General features: G+C 27.3%; 2 protein-coding genes across 4 annotated transcripts in view; one reads left to right on the plus strand and one right to left on the minus strand.

The window, feature by feature from the left end:
• The window catches only part of LOC129960256 (uncharacterized), a 156,584-nt gene extending 154,067 nt beyond the window's left edge, over positions 1-2,517 (minus strand). Inside the window, exon 1 of the mRNA XM_056073534.1 lies at positions 2,034-2,517. Coding sequence (XP_055929509.1) covers positions 2,034-2,231 — 198 coding nt within the window. The 5' untranslated portion in view covers positions 2,232-2,517. The remainder of the gene's footprint in view (positions 1-2,033) is intronic.
• A 10,882-nt stretch (positions 2,518-13,399) lies between these two features.
• LOC129960147 (transcription factor 12-like) overlaps positions 13,400-23,721 on the plus strand; it is a 90,727-nt gene continuing 80,405 nt past the window's right edge. For all 3 annotated transcript variants that reach the window (XM_056073327.1, XM_056073328.1, XM_056073329.1), the window contains exons 1-3: positions 13,400-13,520; positions 20,716-20,780; positions 20,900-21,011. In XM_056073327.1, the coding sequence (XP_055929302.1) occupies positions 13,439-13,520; positions 20,716-20,780; positions 20,900-21,011 (259 nt within the window). In that variant the 5' untranslated portion in view covers positions 13,400-13,438. The remainder of the gene's footprint in view (positions 13,521-20,715; positions 20,781-20,899; positions 21,012-23,721) is intronic.

A 23,721-nucleotide genomic window follows, 5' to 3' on the forward strand; every position in this document is an offset into this window, starting at 1 on the left:
GTTGCTATGTCAAGTAGAAGTTATTAATTTAATTTCTAAAGATAGGAGACAAACAAACAGATAAATACTGGCTTATGACAAGATAGATGTGCCAAACAGTTTAATATCTCTCACATTGTAGTTCACCAGCTTTGAAATCAGTATGATACAAAAAATTCTATTGAAAGCAGGGTTGTGCCAGGTTAACCACCAGTGAGAACACCTTTCAAAGATCGGTTATTAATATTTTCAGAGCAAAGAAACAGAAGTTAAAGTTAACTTTGTAGAAATAGAAAGAAAAAATTTGTCCATCACAATCTGAAAATATCATGACATTCAAGACTTGCATCTTGTCTCATTACTCTGTTTGTTTGATTTTTTTTGAAACTGAATTAAACATTTTAAGAAATGAAATTAGTTAACCAGTATATAAAAAAATTTATAATTGTAACTTTTATAAATTTTAAATGAAATAATGTTACATACAAAATTAGAAGAAGTAAGCTGAAACAGATTTGTCAAAAGAAAGTTGATGTGCATTTGATATATATATTCCGTTTAGGATTCGATTATTGAGTAATGAAAATATAAAATAATGACAATTTTTCATGAATGCCATAGTTCAGTTAATAGATTAAAAACTGTCTTCCTTCATTTTATTTTAAATTTATTCTCAAAAAAATTTTTTTAATTATACTGGCAAAAAATTACAAACTATAATTTTATTACCATATTAAACTTTACAAATTTTTGAATTTCAGTTAAACAGGTCAAATACAAAAGTTAATATATTAAGAGCTTTTACTTATTCTAAATTTCAGCATAAGTTTTACAAGGAATATGGAACTAGACAGTTTCATCATATGAGATTTAAAATACTCTACATCTATAACACGCAACAGAAAAATCTGTCTGAAATAATGACAAATAAAATAAAAATTTATCTGAATAATAAATCTCACCACCTCATCATTGTTGCAATATAATTAATCCATAAATCTTTCTTGTTCTTTTTCTTATATAAAATATTTTGTGTTCAATCCACAATGAAAAGAAAAATAAAAACAAAATCATTTTATAGTCAAGCAATTAAAAGTTTATTTCTTTCAAAAGTATCCATAAATACATGATAAAATATAACAGAACAAAATTATCATTTTGAAAAAGAATGTTAAAATGAAACTCAATTCCATTTCATTGTAATTTTATTACTAACAAAACTATATATAAATATTAAAGTAAAAATAATACTCCTATATTTCAAGAAAGTTCTCATTTATTGATTATATGTTAAATTAATTCAAATGGGTAAGTGCAAAAGTTAATATCATAATATGAAAAGTAAATCATGAAATATAAAAAAATGAATCTTCAAATAAGCATACTAATATACTTTATGATAAAAAAAATGCATACGAACTAAAAAATTCAAATTTGTTCTACTTACAAAAGTAATATGCAATGTGAATAATGAAATACAACAATCAATCAAAATAAAAACAAATTTCATTCTTTAATTGAACTTTACAAAAAAAAGTACAGAATAAAAGTTTTGAATCTTTGAAGTTTCAAAAAAGGTTTTGCTGTGAAATCTTATATTTGATAACAAAACATCAGTAGCAAGTTATCCCTATTCACATTAGTTACATTAAAGAAAATAAAAAATAATAAAAGTTATTTCACTAAATGATACTTTACATTTAATAATAATTTCACAAACACTATTTTTTTTAACATTTGCAAAATAATTATGTAAAACTTATACATCTTCTTTCCTTTTAATGAATTTTACACAGGTAATTATATCTGGAACCCTAATGACTTAATTAACAACAATCTTGCTGTTAATAATTAAAGAGGTCACAACATATTAACTGTATTTATACATAATATACGGAACCAAAACATTCCCAACAAAATTTAATGTTTCTTACTGAATTAAATTTAAAACATTCTATTAAACGTTTAGTTTTTTCTTTTATTATTTTTTATATAGTTTAGTTACAATGAGAGAAGAAGTAGAACGAGAGCACGACATAAATAATTACACTCACCTCGACCTTTTTTATTGTAGATTCTGTATTTAATTGGAATTGTGGTTCGACTTTCAAAACCCTGCTGAAGCATGAACCATCAGGTAAATAATCTTCAAAGTTACGCGAGGGAGTCATTTGTTTATTAGACATATTTGCATCATTATTATTCCCATGTAATTTGCTAAATAATTTAGATGCAAAGTTATTTTCCATCATTAACAAAATTTAAAACAATGTTTTAAAATAAACTTTTAAGTAAAAAATAAACGAAATGCTCTAACTATTCTCAAGTTTTGTCCTTCCATTTAAAAAATTTAAAAAACATAATGAAACAACTCAAATTATTTTAAAGAGTGCGAAATAATTCAGTTTTAAAATGGAATTCATCACACAATAGGTCGTCCTCACAAATTATCACAGCTACAAAAATAAATATCAAAACAAAAACTAGAGTACAAGGACTAGAAACACGCTCATATCAACAAAAACACATCAACACATGTTTTTGCTTTTTAAAAACCACGACTAACCTCGAGCCAAGACATCCTTATCTAAACCAAAACTATTTTGAAATACTTTAAGGATTTTCCTATCACGTGATGAAAGTAAATGTCCTTCTTTTGGGAATATCTGTAAAGAAATTTACTTAACATTTAAGAATTTTCACGACGGATATATCCATAAATGTTGTTTAGAAGAAAAATAAACCTTCATGAACGATTTTCGGTAGAATTTTATATGTAATTAAATTGAAAGAAAGAATAATTATTAAGTGAATTACGATCTATACAACTATTAACAGTTGGATTTTTACAAGACTGGACCTTCAAAATTTCAGACGCAGTAAAATGGTTTTATTTAGTTAGTAATTACTAGTCACAAAAGAAAGAAAGCTAACAAAAAATATTGTTACGGAATTTCTGTTGGGTTCCTTTCCGATTTGTTGGTCTATGAAATAAACACAGTCCTTTAATATAAAAAACGACGATAACCTTTATTACACAGAGATGACAAATATGCAGCCGAGATAAACACACGCAACACACTACAGCAAACAGTAGGCCACAAGTAGTCATCGGTAGTAAAAACAATCACACACACAAAGCGTCTCGACAGAATTCAGCAGAAGAATGGAATCTACGTAGCTTCACTCTACGGTCTCTGCAAACGTCTGCAATTCACCATTGTCTCCTCGCTTTAGCTGTATCCAACTACCGACTCACTACAACACGACTTGCAACTCCACACACGACTCGATGCTGCTTCCACAATAAACACCAGGACTTGGTACACACTTCAATTCAGCAATCGCTTGAACTCCATACAACGCTTGCTCTCCGCCGGACTGATCCAACTATTCACCGTTGACTCTTTCTACGATTACGACTCGTTTTATGACTGACTGACTTGAGCTTGAGACTGCTGGCCTTTTATAGTTCCCGGGAGGCGGACAGAGAAGGTTCTGGAGCAATCAGGCGTATCCTAGTGGCTCAACTGCTAAAATTCTGGAAGTTTCCAGTAATATGTATATTGTCGCCAAATGGTTTCGACAAGTTTGTCACCAAGCTCAATGTCGCCAAGTTTGTCGCCAAGCTCTGAGATCACTGACGCGGCACCCGATCAGCAACCAACAGAGCTGATCGTAAAAGGGCCTTCCCAGTGATTGAACTAATCGTGCTGGGAAGCAACGTTACAGGTTTGTAACAATATATAAATTAATTCTTAATCATTAAGATTTATCCACTTATAAAACTCTTATAAAGGTTCGAGATGATGCTGAGATGCCATGATCAAATTTATTATTTTTCCCTTTTTAGGCCACCTTAATGGAGAAGCCTAGATAATAAAAATAAAAGGATTTTGTTTTTCAGAATGATTACACACAGCATGTATTTAATGCATTCCGTTCATATTATCTGCAAATGTTTGCAATCTAAGCTTATATGTAGAATTGTAAGATTTTTTTTTTTTTTTTTTTTAGTTAGGAGAAATATTTCTTTTATAATTTTAAAAAAGATATTTCGTGAAGTTATCAGAAGTAAGAGCTAAAAAGGATGTAATTTTTTTGTTTTTAGGGTATCTTAAAATGAATCTTACTATATTTTTTCACGCTTTACTCTATTGGCACTTTTCAGTCTACATACGGTAAAATTCACCGATATTGAAATGAAACGATTTTTTGCCAGCCTCACCGGGTAAAGTTGATGTGCATGGAAGAGTGTCGCATATTATGTTACAACTAAACGAAACTATCTGTAATGATTTAAATGTCAAGACACATGCAAGAAATTTTTTTATTTCGCAGTAATTCTTGGAAATATAAGAAAAACTAAATATTTATAGATATAATTTTTTTTCACTACATTTCCAATATGCTGAAAAAGAGAATTCCAATATGTTTATTTTACTCGAAATTTTTCCGAAGTAAATCTAACGACACTCCACTTCTTCATTTTCTATTATAATATATTAGTACACTTGTCCTCTACTATTTAGTTCTAAAAAAGAACTAGGGGCCTAATATATATATATATATATATATATATATATATTAAAAAACTGAAGAGCTTGTTGACTGAAAGAATAGCTGTTCTTTTTTTTTTTTTTTTTCAATACATAAAATGCCAGAGGTTCAAAATCTAGTACAAGAATATATATAATCCAAAATCAACGAGAAATTTTTTTTCACTCTGAAGAAGAAAGAACATTTATTAATGATTGATTTTTTAAAAATTTAATTTCCACTTTTGGGCTGCGTAAATTTTTCCCGGTAAAAATTATTCAAACGGAAAAAGTTTTGCCCGCTTTGGATCGAAACAAGATGTCAAGAAATTTTTTCCGTCTTATTATCAAGAAAAGAAAAAAGGAAAATCATTCATTTCATAAGAAGTTAATTTTAAAAACATTTGTTGAATTGTTTTATTTATTTAGAATACTTAAAGACAAATCGATAATAGAATCAACCTTTCATAAATACAAACAGAAAATAAAATGAAAAAAATTGAAATGAAAAATTAAGATCATAATTCGCTGTTCAACGCATACACACTGCGGAAAAACGAAATATCAAATGAAACAGAATACAAATACAATATTTTTGATATATTCCATGGCAATTTCAGAAAAAGAAAGGTTTTATTTGTCGTGAGCATTAAACGCAATCACCGAAACTTAGGGTAAGCAGATCGAACTAATTAAACTAAAAAGTGATTATGTTGAGAAATGTACTCCTTACTAATTATTGAATGAGTTTTAAACTTTTAACTGTTCACTTTTTGCTTCGAAATAACCATTTTAACACTTAATTCGCTTTCTAGTGCAATACAAAAATATGGACAATCTTTTCCTTTCTAAATAACTTGCATTAAAAGGTTATTCATTCTCTGGCTACTTCTTTTATTACTTACTTATAAAATCCAAATTTAATAAAGTCGAGATAAGAAAACTATGTAAGTGGTCGTTGGTTTCTATGTTCGTGAGGATAACGCTTTTTATAGTTGAAGGAATAAAAATAGAATAGTTGAAGAATTTATAAGTTTAGAAACATTTTTAAAATTTCAATCATCATTTTTTTTTCTCAAAAAATTTTTAAAATTTTTTTCTTAAATTTATCTGTTTTTTAGTTGATTTCAAAAGATCCGTTTTAACTAAATCTGAATTATTTATTTTAAAAATTTGTTTACAATTTAGTGGCATATTCACAAGTCTTTTGAAACTTCAAAGACTGTAATTTAATTTGACAAATAAATCATCTTAAAAATTAAAATCGATTTTTCTTGTATATTATTTAAAACGGCTATTTAAATGCTTAATAATTTTTTGGAAAACGATAGAAAAGATTTGATGGTAGAGAAAAGGGATTTTTTTTTCCTTTTAACTAGCAGAGGATCATCTAAGGAATTTTTATTAGATGAATAATCAATATGGAACGAAATTATAATTAACAATAAATATATTACCAGACATGAGACGGTTAAATTTTTAGGAAATTAATGAACTATCCAGAGTAAGATATCTTTTGTTTAACTAAAAGTTTATGTGAGGAGGAAATGTTTAAATTAACTAGCATCTAACTTCTAACTAATTGAACTAAATGCATCTTGTCTCTCACGGTAAGGCAAGATGAAGCTAATCACCTCAGATGTGAGGATGAAAAGCTTTCGGGATGGTGATTGGCTTTCGCTACCTGGGTAGGTACAAAAATGGTCCCCTATCGATGACGAGACGTCCTTCTTTCGGGAAGGGTTGTACCGTGGGTGGTGATGACCCTTAGGATTCAACCTCAGTTCCCACCAATCGCGTTCATTGATCTCTTCTCTTTCATTTCCATTTCTAGCCATCAGTAAATCGTGAATGTAAATAATTATAGTAAAGTCACTCATCATCATCCCCAACTGCGATCTTCTTAAACAAAGCTTCATAACTTGTTTGTGACGGCACATACTGTGGACGATTGGTTGTCGAAGGCAGAATTTGGCTTTCATTCTTCTTCCCGATGTTTATATATATTTTTAATTCACTGAAAAAAAGTTACTGTTTCTGATTTTACGTCATTAATTGTACATAAAATTCGAGAAAACTTATTTCTCCGTCGTTTAGATGAAAGAAATAACATCGTAGAAAATCTTCAGATTCTCTGTAGCTCACTGAGCATTTTTATATTCAATATTGTAAGAATTATATCTATAAAATTAAGAATGAGCTCCATAAAATATATTTTACTTGAGGTATTATTTCTTGTTTAATGAAGTACTTTTATTTTATTAAAAATTATGTTAAAAATCTTTTAATTTTTTTCCTGAAATGAATTTTTTTAAGATTAGTAGTTATTGTAATAAGTAACACTTACATTTCACTTAAGTTAGCATACAATTATTTTCTTTTGTCAAATTACTTATTTTAACTTATGAAGTTCACTTTAAATATAGAAAACATTTCCCGTTGCCTTATGGTATTTTTATTTCAACAGCGAAAATTTTTTATATTAAATAATTCTGTTGAAAAAAAATACGTCCACAGTTAGTCTTTGTTTATTCATATAGAGAACTGTTTTCATTTAATATATTAACAATTCTTACAATTAATAAACTAGCTTTTATCATATCTAACTGACCTTTTACCCTTTATTGTATTTATATTTAATTTAAATTTAAATTTAAACACAGAAAAAAACACATTACAAGATTCATAATATATTTTATTTTCAGATAGAAAGTAAAGAAATACATTCTTTTAAAGTTTCGCCAAAAATATCCATTCGCACAAACAAATGAAAGCAAAATGCTGTCTATAAAATTAATGAGAATAGTAAAATAAAAAATTGCCATAAAACTAATTATTTTGAATTGCATGAACCAAATCAAAATTAGCATTAAAGAAACCTTTACCATTTTTTATATATGTATAACCAGTTGCTTCAAATATATCTGAACAAATGAACTAGATATACTACAGAAATTTTATTAAAAGTGTGAGGGTATTAATATGAAAATTCTAGTGGACCCATAAAATGTCCAATAGCTTTTCCATTAACTGAATTGTTGTCAGTAATAACACCAATAACAGTAAACCCAGTGCCTTCAAAGCCAATAATAATCTTTTAAATAAATTCGTGCAAAATTTTCCCTGATATAGAATGTTTCAGCAGAACACGCACAATATCTTTATATTGGAATGCAATGCTTTTAATTATAAACACTAGGGCATTAGAAACAGACGCTTCAGAATCGTGATATTTCCAGTTATGCGCCCACTTTAATATTCAGAATATTCTTTTAAATGAATTTCATCGAACATCAAAATAACAAATTTGACTTTTTCTTGCAAATATTTAAATTTCTGTTTTATGTACAACAGAAAAATATGAATCTAATTATAGGTTTATATTAGATTTTAAACACAGATGATTTACAGTATTAGTATGAGGTAGAGCCAAACAAAGCCAAAAAATATGCACCGTGCTTCTTTGCGACAAAGGCAACCTATGACTGTCCAATCCACACCTATCACGTTTCATTCACTTACTTTCAGAATTACCTAGAAGCTTCTTCCACTTTTCATGACATCACGAGCTGAACACGTGGAAGTTGTATGACTTGAATTCATATTTCTATTTTATCATGACATTTAAAACGTTTACAATGAATTTCATTTATGATTGAGTTTTCTGCGAATTGAATTTAAATATTCTATTTTTTTAACAAATATAATATAATAATCATTGAAAAAAATATTATAATTTTGGTTATGTAACATAAGTAAAGATTGTTACTAACATATAATCAGGAAGAAAAAAGAAGAAGTACTTTTTATGCAAAATTCTATGATATTTAAGTAATACATTTTATAAATAGGAGAAGACATATAACCAAAAACTAATGAAATAGGTAATTTTAATATAAAAAAAGTAAAATAATATCGTAAATCTAGAGAAATATTTCTGTTAAGCAGGACTGGGCGATGGCCGAACTTAATCATCGCAATATATCGTCCAAAATAAATCGATATATTCCGATTTATTTATTGCAATAATAAATTATATATAGCCTCTTTTAGCTTGATAACTTATGAGAACTTCTCTAAGAAAGATAAATTTTCAGATACTTTGTTAATTTGAATTTGTATGATAAAAACATTTGTGGTTTTTCTGTTCCTATATATGAGCATATATGAGTAAATAAATGAAAAATGCTCCCATTTACTTCATCATTAATATAAAGTCATAAAAACTCATAACCAACATCCTAGCAAAACGCTTATGTGTCTGAATATTAATGCTGTCTTCTGTTATTCTATCAACATGTAGGTATATTGTGAAAATCGAAATATAAAACCAAAAATTGGAATAATAAAAAGTTTTACATAAATTGCGAAGTGAAAAACTGATATTAAAAATAATCTTCATTATAAAATCAAATAAAATATTTCAACAAAAAATCTCAATAATTTAAAAGGGGGACCTTTTTTATACATTTAAAAAGATTGAATATTTTAAAAAGAGGGGGGGGGAGGTATTTTTAAATTCTGAAGAATGCAAAAGAGGTGCAATATATTATTCAATCATATAATTTGAATGACAAGATATTGATTCTTTATGTTCTTGAAAATTCTATCAGCACCGAATGCCCAAACAAATTCAATAAGCATCATAATTTAAATAGTTATCGAATGACGGGTGAACCGATCTATCACTGAAAATAATCGTTATCCTAAATACGAAGAAAATAAATTAATAAACAATATACTATGAAATAGAAAAAATATTTTAAAAGATATAAAATTCTGAAAAATGTTGCTTTTTTAAAAATATATATTACCATATGAAATAAAAAGTAAAAACGATAAACATTTTGACGCATATTCCCCTAAAATGTGAATAATAAAGGTCTGTCAATCCAAATATATATATATCTCTTCTCGAAGTGCTCCCAAAGCGTTGCCTCTGAATCCAAACAGAAGATAATACCATGCTTATTTTCGACGACATGAATGTTCGATCAGTGTCCAAAATTTAAGAAGTTCAAAAAAAAAAAAAAAATCAAAAGTTTGGTAAATATCGAAAGTTTGATAAATATCAAAAATGTGATAAATATCGAAAGTTCTATATTGAAAGTTCCAGCAGGCCTAATGAAGATTAATTAGCACCAAAATTTTGAAAGCGATCAAATGAAGGAGAGCAAATCAGCTGTTAAAAATATTTTTAATACAAATAAAAAAAACACGATTTAATGAAAAAAAAATATCATGAAATAATAATGAAGCAAAATTTTTAAAGATAAAAGAATTTTAAAAATATATATATTTACATATTTATTATAATTCTTATTTATAAAAACACATAGTATAGAAATGAATGTGAATTAAAAGGTGAAAAAAGAAAGGCATATGTACTCATTTTAATACATATGCCACTCATATACAATCTGAAATAAATCCGAGTGATAAAGGTCTATCAATTGAAGGGCATATGCCTCTTGCCGAAGTGCTTCCAATTACTAGACTTATTCTCGATAGCATAAATATTCGATCAGAAACAAAAGTTCGATAAGTGTCGTGAGTTCAATCAAGCTCGATTAAAACTAATGAGCATAAAAATTTAGATAGCGACCAAATGACGTGTGAACCGATCAACCGCTAAAAATAATCTTTATCATAAATCAAAAATAAAATAAAAATAACAAAAACAACAATTCTTAATGAGCAATATATTATAAAATAGAAATGGAGCAAAATTTTTAGAGGTATATGGTTCGAAAAATTATAAATTTTTAAATTATTTAGCAGCACATATTTTAAGGAAAAAAATGAATTGATATGATTTCAAAGATGAAATTTATGAAATTAGGACCTGCACCGAAATTTTAATCAAAAATAAAACTGATTCGTCAAATGAAAAGTAACTATAATATTTTCAGATTTTTATTTCTTACTAATATTTTTCTACTTTGATTACCATCGCAATTTTATCATTGCCAATAAATCAACAAGCTATTTACGAAGATTAGATTTGTAAATATCACAAATAATAAAAATTAGAAAATGTAATCCTGATACCTTAACACATGAGCATTAAAATTTGAAAATAATAAATATTTTTTAAAAAAATGAACCATTTTTAGTTTAGTAAATATACATTGAGCAGAAAAAAGGATATTGAAATTTTCTGACATGTTTTAGATTTATTCCACAATAAATATATGCATAAAATTTTAGATAAATTTTTTTAGAGAACAGTGAATATTATAATCAGAAAAAATTATTATTTCAAATAGTCTTACAAATTTAAAACTAAGCATGAAATGCGTATATATAAATGTCAGTTTAAATGCTTAATATAAATTGGACTGAATTTTATAATAAGGGAGCAATCGCCAACTTATTGAATTTTGGTTTCATTAGTGAGAAATGTGCCATTTCAGTTTACCATGAAAAATGTGTCTCTGCACAACAAACCATAGATAAAATGCAATAGTTATATTTGAATAAATAATATATGTAATTTTTTGGTTATGTTTCTGCTGGGATAATTTCACTATCATCACATTTACCCTTCGTGTCTGCTGTGGACTGTTCTTATGCTTGGTGTCACCTTTCTTGGTAGTGCACACATCATTATGCAGACGTTCTTGGAATGTGTCCGAGGAAGGACTGGTATTTTTATGTTCTTGCCTTTTCTCTAAGTCCATGCCCACTAATGAATAGGACTTAAACTTACTTGCAATGTTTCTTATCAATTGACTCTGCACATAATGTTTCTCTGATAATAACTAACAGTTTCATCGTTTCATTTCATGGTTTGAATTCGAAACATATAATTTCGAGTTGGTTCCTTAATTTTTTTTTGTTTATAAAATAAATCAGACTAAAAAAAACTATAAATGGTTTTAAAAAATGATTTTTTCAAGCATTTACATTTGCGCGTATTTCCTTAATGTACTTTGATAGCAAATACATGGTTTCGAGTGAAACATCTCTTTTCTATTTTAAATTACATTACCAATCAGAAACTGTAAAGGGTTAATTGAACTTAAATGTTGCATACTTCATATAGAACTCCTCAAATATCTCTATTCTTATAATCTACAACAAAACGTGAAATTTCTGCAGTCCCGTGGATAAGACACCGAACTGCTATTCTAAGAGTCTCGAGTTTGAAGCGCAAGATAAATCGCAAATGAATGTAACGAGATATTAAAATGATTGAAATTCGTAGGGTTAATGAGCGATCTTTATGCAAGTGGTCAAAGTTTAAATTATGTTTCACCCCTAATAGACAAATTTTAGTCTTTCAGTATAGCATAATATAATACAATACAATACAGTATAATAGTGCTTAATATTATATAACACTGATTAATATTATGCAATACTATATAATTTTATTCAATAGTGTATATTATACTGTATTATATAACATTACTCAAGATCATGAAAAAAAAATGCTGTACAATATTATAAAGTTCTTACATTTTACACTGTTTTAATTTTCAGAAAAATATTAAATAATATTACTTTTGAAAATTTTATGATAGTATATGATATTATATCTACTTCGTCTACATGTTATGTGTGTAAGGGCAAAGTAAAATTATTGATTAAAAAGTTGTTTCAGAATAATAATCTTTTACAAAAGAAATAAAACGATTTAACGATTGAATGAAGCAGACTTGACTTAAATTATAATTATTGAAACTACTACTGCAAATCATCATAAAAATATTTTAAAAAAATTAAAGTAAAGTAGAATCACATCAAAATTAAAGTTATGTCTTTGAAAAGAAAATTTTTTGAATTGTGAACTGCTGTAAAACTTATTTTTGCGTGGTAATATTTTCTGAAATCAATACAAAGGAAATCGAAACTTTGCTGCTTTTTAATTAATTAAAATTCCGATAAATCGCTTCGCGGAGTCTATTCTCAGTCTTCAAATTATATTTGGGCCAAATTTAGCAATTTCAAGTGAAAAGATCTTCCCTGAATTACAGAGCAGATCTTAGATAGATGCATTTGATATAGTATTTAGTGATGATTGCACATTGGGCAATTTTACGGACAACTACATATATACATACGACATATATGGACAACTTTTCATCTGAAATGCATCATAAAAGCGTATAACGAAAGTTAAAAAATCAACCAAACATTTTTTTCATTGTTTAGAAAATTTCTAATGACGTTTTAAAGTAATTATTCAAATCACGGCCAGATCACAAGTTTGAAATGCATGTCAACAAGAGAATATTCTCACATTTCAATATTATTCTCTTTTTTTATTTCTACAAAAATATATTTCTCCAAATGTCGATTAAGATGTAGAATTCTGAATAATAAGAGTGAAAATATCTTTATATGTAATAACAAATTATTTCGGCTCTTCATTAATATTTTTAAATGTTGAGTAGTATTTTTGATACGGCATTCGCTTTCGCTATTCACAAAACTGTTCAATATTGCCCGAAATAAAGTACAATATTGTGGTGCTAATAGGAAAAGATACATCTAATTCATCTACAATCATTAAGTCTTCAGGCTCCTTCATATATCCATTTGGGAAAACTTATGCGAAAATCTGGTTTCTCTTTTATGTGCCAGCTAACCAACTAGAAATAGTACCATTTAAATATATTGACAATTATTTAATATACACATTGAAGAAGATCTAGCAGGATGAAAAATTTGAAACCATCTAATGCACAATAACTGAAAATTGCTCACATGCCCTAATATCTCGTTAATTCGTATGTTTCTGTGAAGTTTACAAGTTTTTCATGACTTTTGTTCCTGTTTATCCCAGAGAATCTTTCGTCCGATCCTACTTATCCTTAAAGCGCCATCTAGTGGAGCATACACTGATCGTGGATCTTTTTTTTCTATAAACAGTTAGTTTGGTTGGAGAGTATGTTTGTTGTACATGTAGTATCATGGCGACAAATGATGATGAGCCGATGCATTTATATGAAGTATTTCAAAATTGCTTCAATAAGATAGCAAATAAATCACAAGGTAAGAGATTTATACTTTCTTTTAAATGTCTGTTCCTTAGTTTTGTTAAATTCCATTATCTTCCTTTACCAGTCGTCCTTTCAAGGTTTTCGGGAGATGGTCGCTCCATCTTCATTGTTGTTAAATGATAAAGCTTGTTGCTAATATGCCAGTATAAACTGTTATAAACTTGAATGCTCTTATTTAATAGTTTAACGATGATGACAGCTTATTAGCTCATTAACAGTGCTTCCGTTATTAAATATTTTTACTCGTTGGGTATTTTTGTTTTGGAATTTTTAAAATGTGACACGCTGCCGCGGAGCAGTGGACAACATTTGAATACAACACATGTATTTCTCTGAACTCCGAATTGCTTTTGTGGGCCATAAATACACATATTAGAGGTGCAGGACATTGAAGCATGTGCTAAATATTTTTAATTATTATTCAATTAATTTGTGAGTTATATATTTATCTAATAAATTGTATTGTTTGGCAGTTTATAAAGGACTTTAGTTGTATCTGTCAGCTGATTAAGTCATACCATTGATATTGGTGACTGAGCAACATATTTGTTTGCCATTATTTTTTTAAAAAAATATTTTTACAAGCGTCCTTTGAAAATTAAATTTTTATAAGTTTAATATTAAGTTATGTTTTGAAATTAGATATATAGATTGTATTTTCAGGGAATTATTTTAATTAATATCTATGACATAATTCAACTACAGAGAGACTTCTAACATGTTTGTGATTATTATTACTTAGATTTATTTTAATTAAAAAGTATCTTTTTGAAATATTAATTGCTATAATAGTTTTTATTTACAGTTGATAAGTTTATTTGCTGCTCTGTGGGTACTGATGGTTCATATCTGTTTCTGTTCCATTTATTGCATTCTTTTCCAACATTTAAAATTCTTTTCATTATTGTTGCTTAGGAATTATGCAGATTTAATTAAAACACTTTTGGGAATAAATTTTTTTCTATATTATCTATGTTGATTCAAAAATGTTTTGACTTTTAAAACAGTGGATTTTTGTTTGCATTATTCTTACCACTGACTATTTAGTAAGGCAGTTTTCTTTTGTATTCTGTGTTCATTTAACTGTGAAGTAAAGGGGAAATTTTCTTGTAAATACATACCAAATTTAAAGAGTTTTATTAATTTTTTCTAAACTAAAATGAAAAAATCAATTCTAAATAACTTGTATCATTATTTAATTGGATATTAGTTTCATTTTAATTTATTAAAGAAATTTCATATTTGTGTTTATCTGTTTTACTATGTATTAAAAGTAAAATGCATAACTATGCATCTTTTGAGTGAATTTCTACAAATTTAAAATAATTTAAATATACTTTAAAGTTAAAATAATATGTAAAATTCCTTTACATTTAATGATTCTTTTAAGGAATTAATTATACTTTGACTTTAAAGATAGAAACAATAATCTCTCTTATCTTTCGAAGGGTGCTTGATGTTAGATAAAAATTCCTACGTACCTGTTCTTAAAATGTCTGTTATTCAAGGCATTAACTTTATTCATAATATTGTACATATATTTCTGTAAATTTGTTTCAGAATTAAAATTTTGTTGAATATTGTTACATTAGTAATTTTTTGAAACAAGAATTTTGTTTCACTTGTTCTGTTAATTTTCAAGTGACATTTCTATGTTATTGTAAAGTAATAACCTTTTATGCGTTATCTGTTTTAAGATGTAGGATGCATTTATATTATTTTTTAGACATACAAATCTAGCAGATTTTTATAAAGTTTTTTGTAAGAATTAGTATTAGGTTTATATTTAGAAGATGATTAAGAAATCTAAATTTTTGTTGTTTAATAAGTTGTTTCCACATAGTTTTATTCTTTCCACTATTCACATTATGTGATAATTGTAAATGATTTTGTTAGCAGTTTTATTCCTTTATGTCACATTGTTTATGATTCTGGAAGCCAAAGCTTTATAAAATTATATGCATCTCTGACTAAGGATATATTATACACTTTGCTAGTTTGGTTTTTTAAAAATACCTTAAAAATGATGGGAAAAAAAGAAGAAAAGTGCAAGTTTTTGAAATTTTATTAAAATACTTAAACCTTGTAAAAAAAATTAACCTTGAGAATTTTTATTTTGTGTATGATTTTTTTTTCAATATACATTCATTGGATAAGATTTTTCTCAGTTTATTCACTGTTTGTTGTTGTTGAAATGCATTTTATAAATCATCACTAGTCTTTCTCTCTTTTTTGAATCATTTCTTTATCTTTTTACTGTATTTTCTTATATAGTTTTTGTTTTTAACTGCTGTATTACTTTGGTGAGTCCTTAGTAAATATTTGTTAAGTAATTGATTGGCTAGTTTGCAATTGATAAACTTGCTAGAAGTATATAAATCTTGCTATGCTTAATCAGAAATATATAAGTATAAATAAATATGAGTTTGCTTATTTTAATATTGTTATTAAAATAATTTGTTTAACATTTCTGACTTTTTTCTCCACTTGAAACTTGGTAATCTTCTATGAGAAAAGAACTTGTCTGACAAGTTTTGTTTAAGATAATTTGTTGTATTTAACTATTATGTTGTATGTGGAATGAATGTAAAGTAATATTTTTATTAGTATTATTTGAAAATACTTTTAAATTAATAGTAGCAAAAGTTTTCTGTTAATTGCACCTAACTTATCTTTATTAATTCCATACTCCATTATGTGGGTAAATTCTGAATGAATTCTAATCTTTAGGAATATCTAGAACCATTAGTCTTAAGATCATGAAGTATATGTCAATAATAATAATAATAAACCAGAAAATATTAAGTAAGGAAACTTCATTTCAGATAAATATTACTACTAATTCAGTTGTTTAAGCACTGGGTGTAGACTTTACAGTTTCAAACTTTGAAATTAAAGGATAACAAAGTGGGTGAATTAAAGTAAAATTATGGTTTATGATTTTTGATAATTGTCATGAAAAAAAAAAAACATATCACTTTTAAATTTTACAATAATTTGCAACTTTCTTGACTATAGTTACTTAATATATGCTCTATTTTTATTAGTTTTATTGACCATTTTGTATACAAACATAATTTTAAAAAATTTTGCATGGCAAAGAATGTTTAAAAATCAAAGTTTATATATATATATATATATATATATATATATATTCTCTTCTGTTTAGAAATAATGCTTAATATTTTATTTTGTGTGCAGAAGGATGGAAATATCCATCCCATGACTGTATTGCAACTCTCAGGGTGTGTGGTATCATAGAAAGTACTTAAATTTGGAAACCGTTTTTAAGCAACTTACTTAAAAGAGCTTCATTTTGAAAAAGGCTCCTTAAAAAGTGCTTAATCTTCTCAAGAAGTGCAAAGAAATACTTTCTTCTTTTTTTGTTTCTGGTTGTTGAATCCTGTAATTTTAACACATAGTCGTATGGCTTTGTTTGCCAGATGTATTTAGTAGGAAAACTGATGAAAGGGAAGGAATCTAGGACAAGATACATGCATACTGAAATGGTTTTATACTCTTCAAACAGCAGTATGAAATGTGGATTGTGTCAAACTTCTTCAATTTTTAATGTTATAGATGGTGAAAAATATATATTAATTATCATTCCCAAGTGTATATTTGACCATTTAAGGGTTGGTAAAGAATATGCAGATTGTTTCCAATTGACAAGAAAATGGTACTTAACTGCTTTTATTCTTAATATAGTGTAGACTCTTTATAAAATAACATATTGGATAAACTACTAAAGGGGTTTTATTGTGCTATATTGAATTATAATTCATTGTTGTGCATTAGTTGAATATGTTTAATCCAGTATGAAGAAATTTAAGTTTGAAGCCATAAATTACAATAACTGCAGTTTCCTTCTTTAAATGTCCTCATCCTTTAGAAAATTATTATTTGTTGAACCAATCTTATCAAATTTTAATTTTTGTCTATACAAAATTTTTTGCTTGATCTGGTACTCTAAATATAAATGTAAAAGTTATATCTTTTTTTGTCTCTTTTTTTTTAAAAATTAATTTTACATAATTTTTCTCTCTCAACATATATATATGTATATATAATGGTTTATTCTCATTGACAGAGCAACCTAAACTACTGAAATTAGGAACTTAAAATTTGTCGGAAAGTTATTTCTTGGGTATTGGGGGATCACTAAGGATGAATTTTACAGTACTTTGATTAGAAGTTTAATTAAAAAATTAACACAATTTTTTAATTACTTTCTTCAATATCATCAAAATATACTAATATTGCATACCTCTATGAAAACATGGATTTCAGTATTTTTGAAATCAAGTGTTATCATTCTTGAGACTCATTAATTTTCTTTTATGTAATAATTCTGCAATATTTTTAACATCTTGAGCAATTTTTGTTTAAATTTATTCATTTGTTTTTCTATTAATCCTACAGTCTTCACATCTACATATTTATATTTGGCATACTTTATTATTTTTTTAATTCTAAATTTAAATCATATTATAACACAAAAATTATTTTAATGCTATTTTAAAGGTTAGAAAAATAAAACTTTTTCAGTGATACCAATTTTGTTCAAATGCAATCTTTTCTTTATAATTTTATTAAATTACCTTTGGAGGCAATATGTAACAATGATTTTTATTGTAATGAAATTCTAAACTGTGTTAATTCTTCATCAAACCTTTAAATTTGTGATTTTACCACTGTTAATGTCGTGATTAAAAAAAAAAAAAAAAAAAATGCTTTCTTTGAAATAAATTCTGACAAGCATTCACTGAATAAGATGACAAGCATTAAATCACTAGATTAGATTTTTCACTTGATGAGTGCTGTTAAATTGTAAGGCAGTATGATGTATTTTTTTGTGCTGTCTTAAAAAAGTACCTTTTAAAAATGGGGGCATTGATATTTTTCTATTTTCATTTTGCATCTAACTACAGAGCTGGCTGCTTTTTAATTTTGTGAATTTATTTGCATTATTATTAAAAATAGGAATTTTTAAATCATAATTATTTTCTCTTAAAATATTTTTAGTAACTTATGGAAATGTTAATCTCATTTTTTTTTTTTTAAACTTAAGAAGAAGTATGATACAATATATATATATATTTTATAATAAAATTATCTCTAACTGCTGCTATTCTTTTCAATTAAAAAATTTGATCTAAAAAACTCAGACAATTAGAATTAATTTACATCATGATATTGTTCTGTCGTCAATTTCATGGAAGTTTTGCCAAATCTTATGATTGTCAACTATCTTAAAATGTTTTAGCTCTTAGTATTTTAATGTTGCAAATAAAGTTTTCTAATTGTTAAATATGTTATATGTTTCTAGATTGTTAAATTAATATTACAAAGCATTAGCATAATTCAACATAGCCAGGATGAAAGTACAAGAGAAAATTTGCACTTTCTATCCTGGCTATGTTGAATCTTATTTGTTGCTGCATATATAAACATTAAATGCAATTGATTTATGGACTCATCATGAAATTTTGTAATGATGATGTCTATGAACTTAAAAGTTTGGCTGGAGCTATGTATCACTTTAATGCTTTCTAAGAAAAGAAGTTTTAAAAGTCCTTTCTTTAAATACTAAAAGGATAATATTCTTTTTCTTTTTTTTTTTTTTGGACTTCAGACAAAACTGTCAAATCTGTTCTATTAGTGATCATTCCCTAATCGAATAGCACTAACGTTTGAGTTTGCCGATGATCGAGTTACCAAATGGAATAATAGCTCTAAAATCTGTACTGTAATTTAAATTTAACTCCATTTAAATATTAGTTGTTTTAGGCAGCAAATTAATTTGAGAACATGAATTTAGGTTCTAAATATGATTTATGATTAAGACATTATAGGTATCAACTATTGTCATCATTCTGAGAACTCCATTGATTTGCCAGACTCGTTATTAAAGTGATTGCATGGTTAGTTATGACCACTTATAAAAGTGAAGAGTAGAATTGAAACGTGATTGGCATGAATCAGAATACTTGTTCTCGGGCAGTAAATTTCCTATTCTTTGCAAATATTTTCCTCTTGATTGATTTCTTATCAGTTGTGGTTCTTACGGGTAATTTGCATATACTATATTCTAACAAAATTAAGTCCCTTCCTCCACAATTTGAGCAATTAATTTTTGATTCAGTTTTTATCAGATTCTGATATATCCTATTTACTGATTATATAAATCTCCAATGTTTGTAACATAAATTGATTGTAATCAATTTGCTTTTTACACAAATTTTCAATTCTTGTATCAATTTACCTCTAAAGATAATGTCGACAATTGATGAAGCTTGATTGAACCTCTAAACATAGCTATTTTTAGAATTCATCATATCATATTAGAATATTTAAATTAAAATATGAATTGTTTTTTGTTTATCAATATATATATATATATATATATATATATATATATATTTTCAAAAATGATTTCTACAATTAATTGACTTGAATACATGAATATCCATGTACCCTACTATTTTAAAATAAGTTAACATGAATAAAATAAAAACAAAATGATATGAAAGATTTTTGAAACATTTTTTAATACAGGATAAAATATTAATATTTTTTTTAAGATCACTCTTTAATTTTTGATTCAGTTTCTATATAAGCACGATGAAAAAAAAAAAAGATTTTTTATTATCATACTATGCTTTTACATTGGTGTTGACGTTTTCCGAAATGATATATCCATTTGTATTAACTTGTAGTTTGTCAGATTTTAAGAAATGTTGAAAAAAGTTTTTATTGCCAATTTTTTTAAAGTTGACTTAATTTTTTGATAATGACATTATCATCTTTATTTTTGTCAAATCGAAAAGATAACTTTTATTTTAAAATAGAAGATGTGCAAATATAGAAATAAATATTAAGATTAAAAAATGCATTTTAAAAATTGAAATGTTTATATAGTTAAAATTATCAGTAGAAACTATGCATTATCAAAAATATAAAACACCATATGCCTAGAAAATGCACCTGTCTTGCACTTGCATGCATAACAAAAGTGCTTAATTACTTTAAATTAAGATACTTAAGAGAGTTTAGATTTTGCTGCAGTTTCTAATTGCATATTTTTTTTTTTTTTTTTTTGTATTCTTATATTTCTATCGTTCAATTTAAAAACTGTATTTTGTACAGAAACTTTATTAATTTTAATTCAAAACTTTGTTTTTCAGATAAGTCAAGAGATATGACTTATCCAATAACATATCCAAATCCTGGTGGCGATGGAATAACACAGGTAACATTTGAGTTTTTTGTAAATTCTATTACTTTAATAACACAATTGCTAAAAATAATACTTTTATTATTTTTAAGTGTATTTGAAATATGATATTTAATTTTGCACTTATTTCTTAGGAGTGTCTAAATACATATCCTGGTGTTGAACTTCTTCCTACTGTTGGAGATGCATATTTTCAGTATTCAAATACAGTTCAACAACGTCTCCTTCCTGCTGATCCAGTAAGAGGTAAAGTTTTTTTTTTCCTTCAGATGTGTTATTTCAAAAACTTTCCACGTTTATAATTTTCTGTTTTAAAGGTTTAAGTAAATATTTTGGATCTAAGTACTTTTGCTTAGTGAACACGCTTATTTGCCATTTGTTATTTCATCTCTTTATCTCATAATTAGAATAATCATTTTATTTTTTTATTCTTTTTAAATATAAATAAAATAATATGAGGGTAGTCAGTTAAATATTTTTGTAAATGTGCTATACATTGATAGTTCCTATGTTATTTGCATTGAACAGTTTGTATTAATTTGCCCCCCCCCCCCTTTTTTTTTCATGTGCTGATTACCTAGCCAGACCAATTTTTAAAGCTCATTTAAATTGATCATATTAATTTTTTTATTCTTTAATGTTGTGCATTTAAATTGTTACAGCCAGAAATGCAATTGTTAGTTAACTTTCTACAAGATAATTTGTAGTTGTCACCACCTATTTGTTATCTCATAGTTGGCAGTAAATGTGTTAAAATGCTTGAATGCTCATTTATAAATAAAAGTTAGAAAATTGGGTACCCCATTTGTTAAAAAATATATATTAAGGAAACTTTTTTTTTAAATCTGAGATGTTTTAAAGCTAAGTAATTGCTGCCTTTTTCTTTTGAATTGATTTTTATGAGAATCAGAAATATTTTTTTAAATCTTTACATAGTTGGTTTATGTTTTCGTTTATGTGGGATTTTATTTTTTTATACAAGAATTGAATATATATTTTTTGATTTTAACGGAAATTAATTTATCTAAATATGTAACTCTTTTGCATACTTAAGGAATTTGACTGAATGCAATGCTTAGCTGGCATTTAAAATAGTATACCAATTACTCGGTTCTATTGCATTAAATAATATGGTTGATAAAATAAATAATAAATAATGCCTTGATAAAATAAAGTTGATTTTATAAAGGTCGATTAGCAGTAAGAAATGTTTAGAAATTTTGACTCTGTTATTTGTAGTCTTTGTTTTTTTGTATACTTAGTACTGTTGAATATTTAAATGAAGAACATTACTTTGCTTTTATTTATTTTTTGCACTTTGTGAGCTGAAATATAAAGTTCAGATGATTACAGAAATTTTTTAGGGTTAAATTTTTTTTTTTTTTTTTTTTTAATTTTTTCAATTGTTACAGATTGTATTGAGCTTCAAGAAAGTTTAAAGTTGAGGTTATTAGTGGTACATTTAATTTCGTCATCGTTCTTATTTTAATAGAGGTTCTTTAAAAAAAAATTCAATATTAACTTTTATATTAAAGCTTCTACCACACTGGGGAATTTAGGAACTTTTTGTATGATATGATCATGAGTGCTAAAGGAGGGGATACCAGTATTCAATCTAACAACCCCAAACTGAAAGGTTCACTTTGATAATTTTTTATTGCATCTTAGGCGATTTTCAGTTGCTTTTTTTTGGTGTCTGCATTGTTGAGAGTCTTTCATTTTCATTTCCGGATTTCATATCCATTGCATTTAAAGTCCGGTCATCGATCTATTGCAATGGATGCCAGTTCATTCGATTATGTTGAAGCAACTCTTATGGTGTTGATAATGTGGATTTTAATTGATAATTTTTTAATTAAACTTCTATTAAAAATATTGCATGCATAATATTCTTAATGAATCTAATATTTCAGAAGTAACTTCCTGCCAAATTTTATGTTCATTAACTTTATTCGTTTAGGGTGTGTGGTGCTCTGTCAGTCAGGCAAACTATTATTTACAGGGTGTCCCATTAAGACCTGATAAATTCTGCATAGCCAAATTAATTGCTTCATACATAAAAAATGCCCAATGAACTGTACTTCTACGATCCATGGTTTTCGGAAAGTGTGTGATGTCATTTAAGTTTTTTTTTTTTTAAAACCTTTTATTCGAAACATGAACATACGTGTCTGCATAATTTTAAATTGGAAGATGTTCGAAATGTCCCCCGCGCCCATGGAAGCATGCATGCGCCTGTCGTGAGATGGTTGACTGTACACGTTCCAGCAATGTAGTGTTCACAAAAGTACACGCACCATGGAGGCGAGTAACGAAATCTGTTTCGGAAATAACTGGGTCTCGATAAACCACTTCCTTCAGATGGAGAAAATCTAAAAGGGTCACATCTGGGGATTGTAGTGGCCATAAAACAGGCTCCACACGTCCAATCTAGCCGCCTGCTTATTCGATATCCAGCAAATGACGCACTAGAGAACTGAAATATGCCGAAGCTCCATCATGCTGGAACCATAGGCCACGTATTGCCGCTAAGGGCATAGCATCTAGTATGCCGGTCAACGCATTTACAGACCAGTGGTCCTGATGTCCCTGCGGCCGGATTGCGTGCGGATTGGAACCTAATCTCATATGGTTGTTATAACTGTTGAAGACTATCACGTGTAAATTTGCTTTGGCCTTCCACAAGTTATGCGCAATGAAAGCATTATTGGCTTCGTGCTGTTGCAGTAAGCATACACAAAATATGTCACTGAAAGTCACCTGGATGAAGACATTGCACGGTTGTGTAACGATATGGGCAGTGACCCTCTGCTCGTAATAGCTATGCACAGTGCTGCTACGCGCATTCACCTCCCTGGCTAGTGTGCGTGGATCCATTCACCTCCCCGGCTAGTGTACAACTCAGGAGATTTTTCCACTTGCCGAAGTATTTCATCTTCCTTTGCTGGCGTAAGGC

Source organism: Argiope bruennichi, chromosome X2, assembly GCF_947563725.1.
Source record: "Argiope bruennichi chromosome X2, qqArgBrue1.1, whole genome shotgun sequence".
Taxonomy (NCBI): Eukaryota; Metazoa; Arthropoda; class Arachnida; order Araneae; family Araneidae; genus Argiope; species Argiope bruennichi.